At 42.0% G+C, this 12,105-nt stretch overlaps 1 protein-coding gene across 1 annotated transcript in view; it reads left to right on the plus strand.

Moving 5' to 3' along the window:
- Positions 1–3,690: 3,690 nt before the first annotated feature.
- Positions 3,691–12,105, plus strand: part of MCTP2 (multiple C2 and transmembrane domain containing 2) — a 101,782-nt gene continuing 93,367 nt past the window's right edge. The window contains exons 1-4 of the mRNA XM_058033215.1: positions 3,691–3,774; positions 4,565–5,156; positions 10,329–10,391; positions 11,515–11,623. Coding sequence (XP_057889198.1) covers positions 4,629–5,156; positions 10,329–10,391; positions 11,515–11,623 — 700 coding nt within the window. The 5' untranslated portion in view covers positions 3,691–3,774; positions 4,565–4,628. The remainder of the gene's footprint in view (positions 3,775–4,564; positions 5,157–10,328; positions 10,392–11,514; positions 11,624–12,105) is intronic.

The following is a 12,105-nucleotide window of genomic DNA, read 5'->3' on the forward strand; positions in this document are numbered from 1 at the left end:
ACTTTCCATAGCCAAATATTATGTTGCATAAGGGAAATGTAATTATCTTTTCTTGTAATTTGTACAGTGTCTCATGCATTAGGTTTTAAGCCAGTGAATGTGCCAGACAGGCAGAGATTGGGGTGAATATCCTATTCCAGAGCAGCCAGAATCAATAGAGGTTTTACACTGGGGGAGTTCCATTAGTTCCTTCCAATTTGAACCTGTGCTAATATGCATTCAAGTGAGGAGCACCTTCCTAACAGCCTCTGATGCATGTGTTGGTAATTTCAGCTGCCATGGATTTAGGTGTTTATTAGCATTTAGTTGTAGCTGAAAACACACTGATTGAATTTGAACTTAAAGGTGGCTGGCATGCACGCTGACCCAAAGTTTTCACCTTCATTGGATAAACAAATGAGTACAAGGATTAATGGATTTAATTAATCTAGAGCTGTAATAGTGCTGGAATGGTGCTCAGGTGTGTTTTTGTCATCTTGGCTGACTTTGAAGATGATACTTCAAAGATATTAACCAGGAGCATCTTCAGTGTGCACAGGGCACTTCTGGATGTGCAGGGAATGGTTCCATGGTGGAGAAAGACAATTTCTTCCATAATTCCAGAGTGTAAATCAATTTGGGTTTGTTCAGTTTATTTGCTTGGTTATATTGGCACTTCTATAATACTTTCAAAGTGTCTTGCAGTATTTCTCACTTGTGGCTTTGCTGGCTTCCTGTCAAGTTAGTAAGTGAAGTAGAATTGCAGGATGATTTCTCTAGGCTTTCAGTGGCATTTGAAATATCTCTTATAGCCACCTGCTAGAACATCTAAAAAATCATTTAGCTCCAAATATTATGTGAATTTAAGGGAGTGCATATGGAGTGTTTTACTGAAAGAAACCAAAGCACATTAAAAAAATTCTAAAAAATTCCAAGAACCATAATTAGAAGATACTTAAGGGAGAATAAAATGCTAGTAATATTTGTTCAGTCATAGTGAGCTATGACCAACTTTTTTTGTCTGTAATCCTTTCTGTCCCTATTGCCTCCAAAAGAGGAGGAGATGGCAAAATAAAAGGATGTAATAAAAATGACAGGTGCAATCAAAAGCAGTTTCTCTGAAGGAAGAGATTAAAGTACATGGATTCTTCTGAGCATTTGAGATTTGGCAGCATATTAAAGAGAAAACTGAAGGAGGTAGACTGAAAACATTATCTTTTTCTCGTTACCTAAGAACAAGGAGCCATTCAATGAAATCAAAAACAACAGAGTTAATTTGATAACAGGAAGTGTGTGTCTTTGAATGCTTTCTGTTGGCAGATTTTTGCCACAATGTGCCATTGAAAGGGGAAGAATAAAGAGGCCAAGCTTAGACCAATAATTTGGCAAAATGTGGTTTTTTTTCCCTGTGGTTGCTTAGGGAATATTTGGCTATACAGTTGACCATGAACTTCTGAGGCTGAGGAAGGAAAAGGGAAAACTTCTGGCCTGTGGAGGATAAAGACTACATGAACAACATGTTGGTACCAAGGACACACTTTCTACATGCAAGAGAGAATTTCTCTCTCTTCAAAATAAAGCATTTCTATTGATGCTGTTCTCTATGGAAGAGACAAGCAGAGGAAATTGATGTGGGAAGAAAGAAGAGTTGTGTGTGTGAATATGGGCTGGCCCCAGCAATCTTAGCTCCAGCACCACTGTGGAGAAGGGTGGTCCCCATTCGCAATGTTCCAGTGATCTCCCTAGAGAACATTTCTTGTCATGGTGGAGATCTGTGTGTGTCTTCTTGAGCTGAGGAAGTGAAAAAGCAGATGGCTGATGTCAGAGTGCATTTGGCCTTCAGACTGTGTTTACCCTTTTCTCAGATGAGAACACATTGTGTGTTTGTTGTTCATTGCGTATCATAGCCATCATTTGAGTTAATTTATTTGTGAATACAATACTTACGTAAGAGAAGTTGTAGCTGCAGCAGCAATGTGGATGTAAAGGTCCAGAGGCAGAGTATGGTTAAACTTCCAGGCAATCCAGTGACCAGGGATGGGTTTATTTCTTCTGTGGCCTCAGTCAGACAACCTGCTGCTTCCTGTGCAGCAGGTATCACTGATGTGTTGCTCCAGTGCAGGAGCTGCGAGGTGGCAGCTCAGTGGAGCCATCCCTGCTGTCTTGACAAAACCCCTTTTAAATTTTATTTTTAACAATTTGATTCCACTGTGTTGCTGCTGGGCTTGAGGAGGACTCTGCCCGCTATGGGTTAAATGCAGGTAGATATCAGAGACTAGTGTGGTCCCTTTTAGAATGGGCATTTCTAATCAGCAACTGAGGCAATCTAACTGGGGAAAAGAGCGTTTGACTTGGGGAAAGCAACTGGAAAAACCTACAGGAATAAATCTGCTCCTTGGTAACAAAATCTCAAAGCAAACAAAATAACAACAACAACGGCAGTGGGTCCTCAAAGTGAGAGGGGTGGAGAATAACAGGAAGGGAATGGGAAGCAGTAAGTGCCTTGGGAAGTGCATGTTGAGCTGGGCTCTGCCTTTATTTGCAACATCTTGGCTCCAGCAGGTTTCAGTGCAAGTAGGCGAGCCATGCAGAGAGCAGTAGCAGAAGATGAATTGTTTAAATGACTCCCAGCAGTGTGTTTCATAATGTTTTGTGCAAACGTGTTTAGCCCAATAACTTCTGTTGCTGGCAAGTGATGTAAAGCTGCCAGGGAGGCTGTGCCTGCCTTGTCAAGGTTTTATGGAGACAGGGAAGGGCCTCAGTGAAAGCTCTTATCTGGTGTGAGCAAATCCAGCCATGTCTCCTGAGGCTGTGCGGGGCATCAGGTGCTGCTCCAGCACAGGCATCTCTCCATTCCCAATCAAACTGGGCTGACTTTTGTGTCTCTGCTCCTCCCTCTATAAATCTGTTGTGCTTCTGCCTGAGTTCAGTGAGAAATACAAAGGCATGGTGGGCCTTTCTGTGTGCAATCTTCCTCTGTGAGGTTCAGAAAACTGATTTTACATAGTGGTGCTGTAAGGAACAAAACCCCAATTTCAGTTTGTCCATGTGCACTTTGATATTGTGGCTGTGTCATGTTGATACATCTACACTAACATACATTCCTGTTTGGACACAACCTGTTACTGCCTTGTGAATGCATGCAATTCGATTAAGCTTATTCATTTATTGTGTTATAATAATGCTGATATTTTTTATTTGCTAATATAAATGGGGAGGGGAGGATTGTGCAGCTTTGGTTAGAAAGCAATGCAGTTAGGGAATTTTTTTGTACATTGCTGAACACTCTGCAAGTGTGGCAAGGTTAGTCATAAAGTTATTTAAATAAGTTATTAAGTAACTGGTTATGCAGCCTCATTCAAATTAATGAATTCAAGAGTAGATTTCTTTGAAAGCAGGCAGTAATTTTTCTTTGTGCATTAATCTAACAATTGTGTTTCTGTTGCCTTTCCTGGTGTTTTTCCTAGTAATCAGGAAAACATTGGGAAGTAATTTTTTGTTGATTATGCAATAGTTATAAGGTAAACATGCTGTGAGTTTAGGAACAGCCCTCATGTAGTTAATGGGTGTATATTTCTGAGGATGTGGGTATGTACTGAAACCTCTGTGTGTGTGACTGTAAAGGAGCAAATTTGCAGGTTTCACCACCTTTTTTCTTACTGGGTTTTGATGATGATTTGACCACCTCTTTTCACAGAATAAGGATGATTGCTCAGCTGTTAACCACGGAAGAGTCTGTCTGTGAGGATATTCCTGTGCACAGAGGTGTCCCTGTTCCCTTACGATGCACATACAGTGAGTGATTTTATTTTAGCTCTTTTATTCCTGACCCTCCCAGCTGCGTAAATGCTCACTGTGAATCAGCTCAAAGATGAGTCCACCAGTAGGTTTTCAAAAGTGATCCACCCATCCATTTTTGTATTATTTTTCTCTCAATTCCTACTCTACAAGGAAAAATAATTCTGCAGTTTTCACTGACAGTGGGTTAATGTAAGGGAGTGTGTTAATGTAAGGGAGTGTTTTGGGGTTCCAGTTGGGATTCCTCAAGTTCAATGTCCTCTCTTCAGCCTCAGCTACTTAGTTTTTACGTATCTGCCAACAACACATCCTGTAAGAATCTCTGTAGCCTTGGAAATAGTCAACAAAGCCCTACATGGCCTGGGAAAGTGGCAGCAGAAATGTCACTGCCAGCTTTGCCAGCATGTTTTGTGTGCTTGCATTATCACGATTTAACTCCCGTCAGTAAGCTTTGTACAGAAACAGTTTCAAATTGGACAAATCTCAAGTTTTCACAAATCAGGGCTTGACAGAAGAAGAAACGTAATGTCCCCTCTTGGAAATAATGAAGTAGTGGGCAGACGTTGCATTTTTGTGTAGGAATAAATACTTGCTCTGGCTGTTTTCCTCCCAAATAATCAAACCTACCCACCAGATTGTATTTGGAAGCACTTACTAATGTGACATGCTCCGTTTTAACTGTTCAGAGAAATGACTGAAAGTTTTTAAGATGAGACAACATGAATCATAGTCTTGAGCGGCTGTTCACTTTTGTGATTGACTTGCCTCCTTCCTACGTTCCTTTTAGTCACCCTGGGAATCGCTGAAGCTGTTCTGTGCAGGAGGCACTGCTGAGATTTCCCCTTGCAGCAATGGACTTGGACAAACAATCCGTGTGGGGATCCCTGAAGCAGAAGACGCGGCCGTTCCTGCGAAACCTGAGCGTGAGGAGGACGAAGAAGAGGTCAGGCAAGATGCTGGAGAGGAAGGGCCGCTCCTTGGACCGCTGTCTCAGCGTGTCCGTGCCTGACATGCTGGAGGTGGACACTCTCATGGAAGAAGAGGAGGAAGAAGAAATTACTTACTCCAACGCTCAGGTGTTGTCGAGCTGCTCCCCCAAGAGCTTTTCCAGGTCTGTGGTGTCCCTGAAGAGCAGAAACGCTTCGGTGAAGGCGGCGGGAGAGGACTGGCTGTGGGCATCACAGCAGAGGACGCGGACGGAGGTGACAGTCACCCCCCCAGACATGCAGGATGTGGGCAATCACCTGCTGTCCTCACGAGGAGCTGAGGCTGTGGGCAGCCCCGTGTCCGAGGGGAAGAAGAGGAGATCCAGCGAGGACCTCTTTGAGCTGCTGCAGAGCTCCCGGCTGAGCGCCGCGCTGAGTGACGAGGGGACAGAGGTGGGTGCTGGAGCAGCAGCGAGGCTCAGCTGCCGCCTCCTGTGGGCTCCTCGTGCTTCTCCTTCATTTTCTGGGTTAAAAAGGGATGGAGGATCCAACCAAGGCCAGGCTGGCCGGGGCTCTGAGCAGCCTGGTGGAGTGGGAGGTGTTCCTGCTCATGAGGTGAGATTTAAGACCCCTTCCCACCTGCACCATTCTGTGAGGAGGGGGCTCTGTTCAAGGAATGAATGAGCAATGAAAATAAGCCTAAACTTTACATGATGTACACATTATTCAAGACTAGTTCAGCTGTCCTTCCTGTCAGTCTGGAGCTGCAAATAACACTGCTCCAATTTTTTAGTTCTTTTATTATTCTTCTGTTATTTTTAAAGATACCTGAGATTTTTCAGATCTGTTGGAATTGCCTCCTCAAATCAAAAGTTGTTGCAGTTCTCTGAGCTCAGAATTGAGGTGCTGATACATTTGCTTTTTAGTTAATATAATTACCAGGATTGCTATGTGGCACTATCAATTTGCCTTCCACCCACTGAAGACTCTGATGAAGGCAATAGGTGAAAGACAGCTGTGAACAAGGTGAGCTCTGCCTGCCCCTGGAATTAACTAAAACAAACACAAGATGGGGAACAGAACATGTAGCATCATTGTCAGGACTGGTTTTTTGGGTTTTGTGATGATGATTTGAGGAGGTGAAAAACTAAAAGGTTTTCTCTGCGCTGTCTTGTCCCCCTTTCCTTCCCCCTGCTCTGTGCTCAGTATTCGTGTCTGGACATAAATGTCCCAGGAGGATCAGAGACCAATACTGTCATGAAATTAATTCCTGCCTGGTCTGAGCAAATTGGGAATCCTGAGGAGCTCATTGATAGCTTCATTATGTCGACAGCAGGTGAAGATTGTGGCTGCAGGAAACACTTCAGGAAAAATTTGTTTTAGTTAGGTTTTGTGGAAGTATGTCTGCTCCTGTTGAGTTCTCTCTGGGAAGGTTATCTTTTGAACTTTGTGAGGCCTTTTTCTCATTACCTGATTGTTGCAGTTGTGGGAGCTGCCTCTGTAGTCGTTCAAGATGCCAAAATAGGAAATAGGCGTTTTTTGTTTCAAGTCTTCCCTTGGGAATAGGGATTTCTCAGGTTAATTGTTTTTTAACTTCACCCTCAAAAGGATGATTAGCACTGATGTGGGGAAAGTGGTCCTTTCTGATATAAACTGCTTGTTTTGCATCTCAGAGACCTGTGTATTCCTACCAAATGGATGTTAGCTCCCGGTCTGTTGTGATGCAGAGTGTCAGACTGGTAGTTACTGACCATCACTTGTGGTTTAGGGTTGCTAAATTGTTCACAAATTGGTTTCACCTTGCTAGAGTGTTCATTATTTTGAGGGGTACTTAAGAAAAGCGACTGAAATGGTACAGTGCTTTGTTTCTCTGCTCAAACATTACTCAAAAGTTGTAGCACTTCACTTGGTATATGGTAAATATATGAACTCTAGTTATTTTGGAAGTTTTTCCAGGTTATTTTAATGATGGCAGCAGTTTTTTCCTGCTGTTGTATGCCAGAAACCCTAATCTAAAATCTGCCTCAGCAGAACGAAATTAATACTAAGTCCTACTTTGATTTTGGGTGAACTGAGTGTTCTAGGAGAATGAAGTACCTGTATAGTGATGAAACAGCTTAACCTCAAGTCCAGTTTCATCCAGATGCTCAATCCAAGTCTGGCTTATTTTCTGCAGCACTTGCATCTTTCCCTAAATGTGTGTTTCTGTATTTGCTGGTGTGTGTAAATCATTTGGTATTCACTTATATGGCAAATCATCTCTCTGTGTGAATATGCTTCCTTACTGTAATCTGCCTCCAGTGCAATTTATAAAGATCTTTCTCCTTGAGAATAAAAGGAGAGAGTGAGGCAAAGGAAAGTAGAAATAAGGAGAATTGAGCAAATTTAATTACATTGAATCTGGTGCAAAACAAATTCAATATTGGAAGGTGTCCATGGCAGGGAGGGTGGAACTAAATGATGTATAAGGTCCCTTCCAACCCAAGCTTCAATATTCTATGATTCTATGACAACTCAATATTCAGCTTTGCTTGCACTTAGTTGAACAGTTGCTGGGTTTGTGCTGTGTGTACAAATACACGTGTGTGCCTGGGATGGGAATAGTTTGTTACAGAGAATTTTGGTCCCTGAATGCTGGGTGGGGTTGCTCTGAGGAGCACAAGAGTTCCCATTGTTCTTGTGTGAGCATCACTCCCTGCCCAGGGAGGTAAATCAGAAGGAAGGCAGATCCCTGGAACAAAACAAACTAAAAAAAGCAGAAATGTAGGCTGAGCTCCTTTCCCCCCTGAATTGCTTGTCACATGCCACCTACTCATTTCCTGGTTGTCTTTGGCCACCCGATACCGTGAGATCAGCGTGTGCTTGTGGTTTTCTCACTGGTGTGAACTCCCCTGCAGAGCTCAGCACAGCCCATCCTCACCAAGGCTCTGCCCAAATACCATTTTCCCATTTGTGAGAGGTTTGCTCTCTGTTCCCCATTGCACCCAGCTAGGCAAGGCTGAAGAAGCAGGTGAAGTTGTGTTGAATCCCTGCGTGATTCAGGTTGTAAAGGGTTCCTGTAATGCCTTTATTTTTTTTTTTTTGCCATTGGGTTTTGTCCATGGCCACGCGTCATTGCTGAAGTGCTCTGATATCTCTTTATCTCCTTGCCAGCACTTTGCAGTGAGTCACTGTCCTGGTTTAGGGCGAATTTGGGCAAGCCAAAGCCTTGTCCTGTTGCATATGCACTCAGTGGTTTTGTATTTTGAATAGTTCTGCAGAAACCAAGAGGAGACAGAGGTGGGAACGCTTGTCAAGAAGAACTTTCAATTTATGTATATTCATACATCTACTCTTGCTTGATTTGTTTTCATGTAAATATATTTGGGGCTGTGACCCCCCCTGGGTGTGCCCACTTTTGTTTAAAGTTGAGAAGTGTCACTGTAGTTTGATAAAATCAAGGTTTCAGGACCATGTTTTCACCAAGACTTTTATCTGTATTCAGTGATCTCAGTGCAGTTAGCTACCTAGAGTAACAGTAATTTTTATTATGTGGAGCTAAAATTGAAAGAACCCAAGTTTTTCTATTTAAAATGATAATTGTTCAATATCTGTGGATGTAATGCAAGTAAACAAAAAACAGAATAAAGACAAAATAATAATTTTGAGGGTAATTTTAAAATAAATTATATCAAGCTAGCCAAGGCAATACCTCTAAAATTATAATTTCGATGCAGTTCTTTGAACCCGTTAGTGGCGTGTAAAATAAGCTGTAAAGAGGGACCATTACCAGTGCCAATGATGGTGCCTGAAGGAGATTCCTGTGAAGCCAGAGACTCCAAGAAACACTAAGTTTAATGCACATGAGTGAGATTTTATGCATACTAGTCAGAAAATTCAAAGTTAGGGTTCCCCTAGCAGCTGTAACTCAGCTCCGTTGTGTGAGAAAATTCTTCTGCTGCTCTTTATGATGATAATTTTTCCACTTTTAATGTGTTTTTGCAAGGTGGCCAAGTTATGATTACTGTGGGAACCATAAAGTTAGATTTTGTCTGTCGTGCAAGGGAAATCTTCCTTGCAATGCTGGATTTCTGTACTTCCTGATATCTAATATATGTATTTGCAGGAAGAGAAGGGAAAAAATTACACGAAGGGCATTTATGTTTATTTCAGCATGTCAATACAGCTAAGATTTATGTACTTTGGTGCAGGAGCTGGTTGACTTTTAAATGTTTCTGTGGTGCTGCACACAATGCTGCGAGAGGTTTGGATGTTCCCACCCTTTCACATGAGGATCGAATTCCACCTTGTGTGCATTTCTGCAGACAGAAACTGCCCTTAGCATAAATCTTTGTGTTTGAACGGGCTGTGGTTGCCCTGCATCAGACCAGAGGAGTTTCCCAGGCACCTTGGTCCTCTTCAGCTGAAATGATGGTCGTGGGCTCTTGGAGCAGCCAGGGGAGCATCAGAGATGTCCTGGGTGATGAATCACTTCAGACAGACTTGAGGTTGGGCCACTCTACCCTCAAGGTGTTGGATGAGTCAGTATTTAGGAGGAAATGTTTGACTTCCTCTGCTAAAAAATCCTTTGGATCTTCCAGTTATTGCAGCATGTTTCTCGTATTTCTATTTTCTCTTTTGTTGTGGTTTAACCCAGCAGGCAGCAAATATCACATTTTCTCTCTTACTCCTTGCTCAATGGGAACCATCATATATTCAAGAGAGAATTGGGGGTTAAAGGTAAAATTTATGAGTCCAGATAAAGACAGGAAAGGGCAGAAAAGGAAGAATAATAAGGAAGAATTATATTATTATTTTAATAATATTTAATGTATTGTAAAGATATTATAACACAAAAATCTAAAAAATTAATTATATTAATTATATATTTTATATGATATTTTAAAATAATTAATATTTTGATAGAAATGATACAGCAGTTAAAGTATTCAAAACAAGTGAGCACAGTGCAGTTGTTTATCACCTACTGACTGATATCCAGCCAGTTCCTCAGCAGAGGGACAGTAATTGTCCAACAACAACTAAAAACATCAGTGTGTTATCAACATTCTTCTCACCCTAAATCCAAAACAGAACACTGTACCAATTGCTAGAAGGAGAATTAACTCATCCAAAACAAGGACACCTTTCCCTTTGACAATTTTTTTTAACTTTTCCTCTGAGCAATTTAGTTTTAAACTCAAACCAAACAAAAAAACCCCACACAAACAACAACAACAAAAAAAACCCACCCAAACACCAAACCAAGTTAAAAAACTATTTAAAAAACTTTAAAGTGGAACTTGCTTTTTGTGTGGTGAAGGAGAAATTGTGATCAAGTGAGAGCAGCAGGCTGCCAGACACAACAACCTTCAGACATCAAGAGAGTTTGTGATAAGAACCTTCAGCACCCAGTGCTGGGGAGGTGAAGAAGAAATTTATTCCTAGCTGGAAGCAGGCACTTATTTTTCCTGGATTAAACTCAAGAGCAGTTACTGTAAAAGAGGAAAAAGAAATATATATTTAAATTATCTATAAGCATAAGTAAGAGCATTTCCTTCATTACATGTATGTAATCTTGACTGATGCTAGGAGCATTTACTTTCCTGTATTGTTGTCTAATTCATTGTATCTTTTGTTTTATAGTACCCATCTGGAGAAATGGATTTTGACTCTTCCCTATCATCTCAAAACTTTGATGACCAAATGGTAAGTCGTGTCATTTTGAAGCTTGATCAGGAACAAAATTTATTTTAGATTTAGGTTCTTTGCTTCTTACAAATTCAAAAACTCATCTGGTGAAGAGCCTATCTGGAGATTTGCCCAGAGTGTGTTGAGGTTTTTTTTGTGGGGGTGTTTCAGTTTGTGGGGAATTTGTTTATTTAGTGGTGGGTTTTTTTTGGTTTTTAGTAGTTTAAAGTGGTTGTTAATGTTTTAATAAACCCAGATGTTCTGGATTTTTTGAAGAACTCTATAATATCTATATTGTACTGGTAACTGGTGAGAGCAGCAGCATAAATACTGAAATAACAGTGTAGGAACAAACCAGATTAAAGTAAATACAAGAAGTAACACAACTGTAGGCTTTGACAGATAGTGAAATCAGTTTGGGGGCAGTGTGAAGAGGCACTGGCAGTTCTGACATGTTATTCTCATGTAAAACATGTTTGCTTTGTGGATGAACTTCTCTACCTTTGCCCTCTGATAACCTCTCAAGTGCTGTCCAGAGCTGTTTTCAGCAAGTGTTCCAGCTGGAGGATGATGCTGAGCTGTGTAACCCTGTGGCAGCACCTCTGAGGAGCAGAAATGCTCTCGAGTTTGCTTCTGCTGAAGCTCACAACCAGCACTGCCTGCCACTGGCCTTCTCTCTTTTGGAGCTGCACAAAGAAGTGCTGTGCTCTCCTCTCAGCAGCTCTGTGAGATCTGTTCTTCCTCCTGAGCTTATCAGGTGGATACAAAGGACTTTGAGGGTCTCTTCCAACTTGAGAGATGCTCTGAATGCACAAGAAACAGCTCAGAAAAAAATGTGCTGAAAGGATTTGGAAAGCCTGTGCATGCATTTGTGATTGTTATATCACCACTCATTTTCAGGTAAAATCCTTGCTTTGTTGAACATATTTGATGCTGATACTTAGCTACTTGCCTAGGGAAGGAAAGCCTGGGAAAGAAATATTTTTTCTTTTCCCTCTTTTTTTCTTTTACTTTTTCTTTCTGTCAAGGATTGCCCTAAGGACAGAGCAGAACTTTATCTCTGCAGCAGCACTGGGAGCACACCTGCCTGGTTTATGATGTGCTTCCAGAGGTGTGTGACTGATTCCTTTGTTCTCCTTAGGCTCTGGAGGAAGCCAGCGACTGCCTGAGTGAGCTGCCCAGCCCCTTTGCCTACCTGCTGACCATCCACCTGAAGGAAGGCAGGAACCTGGTTATCAGGGATCGTTGTGGTGAGCCCCACCTTCCCTCTGGCTTCCTGCAGAATTCTCACACTTTATCACTTTGTTCACTCCTTTATCACTGATCTGTTGGGCAGCAAGCTGGCTGCCTATCAGCGGTGCAAGGAGCTGTGGCCTCTGTGTCTCTCCTGTAGGTCAGAGCACTCAGAGGTTGGGTTTATCCACCGTGGAAACTCAGGGGAGGGAGCTGCCCTCTGCCTGTGCAGCTGCAAAGCTCCTTCTTGGCTGCCCTTAGCACCTGGACCCATTCAGGAGCTGCAAGAATTCTGTTTGAGCTTGAAAAAAACCTCCAAAGAATAATTGGAGGTTCATTAAATGATAGAGCTGCTCTTAGGAGTGCTTTTGGGGTTATCTGCACAGATGTTGATAAAAGGGGTAACCACAGGAGCACATCTGTAGGCCAACAATCCTCTCTAACCTGGCCTGTGACTGAGCAATGACAGCATCCTAAAAACCCAAAACCCACCCTCAAA

This window comes from Melospiza georgiana, chromosome 13 (assembly GCF_028018845.1).
Source record: "Melospiza georgiana isolate bMelGeo1 chromosome 13, bMelGeo1.pri, whole genome shotgun sequence".
NCBI lineage: Eukaryota > Metazoa > Chordata > Aves > Passeriformes > Passerellidae > Melospiza > Melospiza georgiana.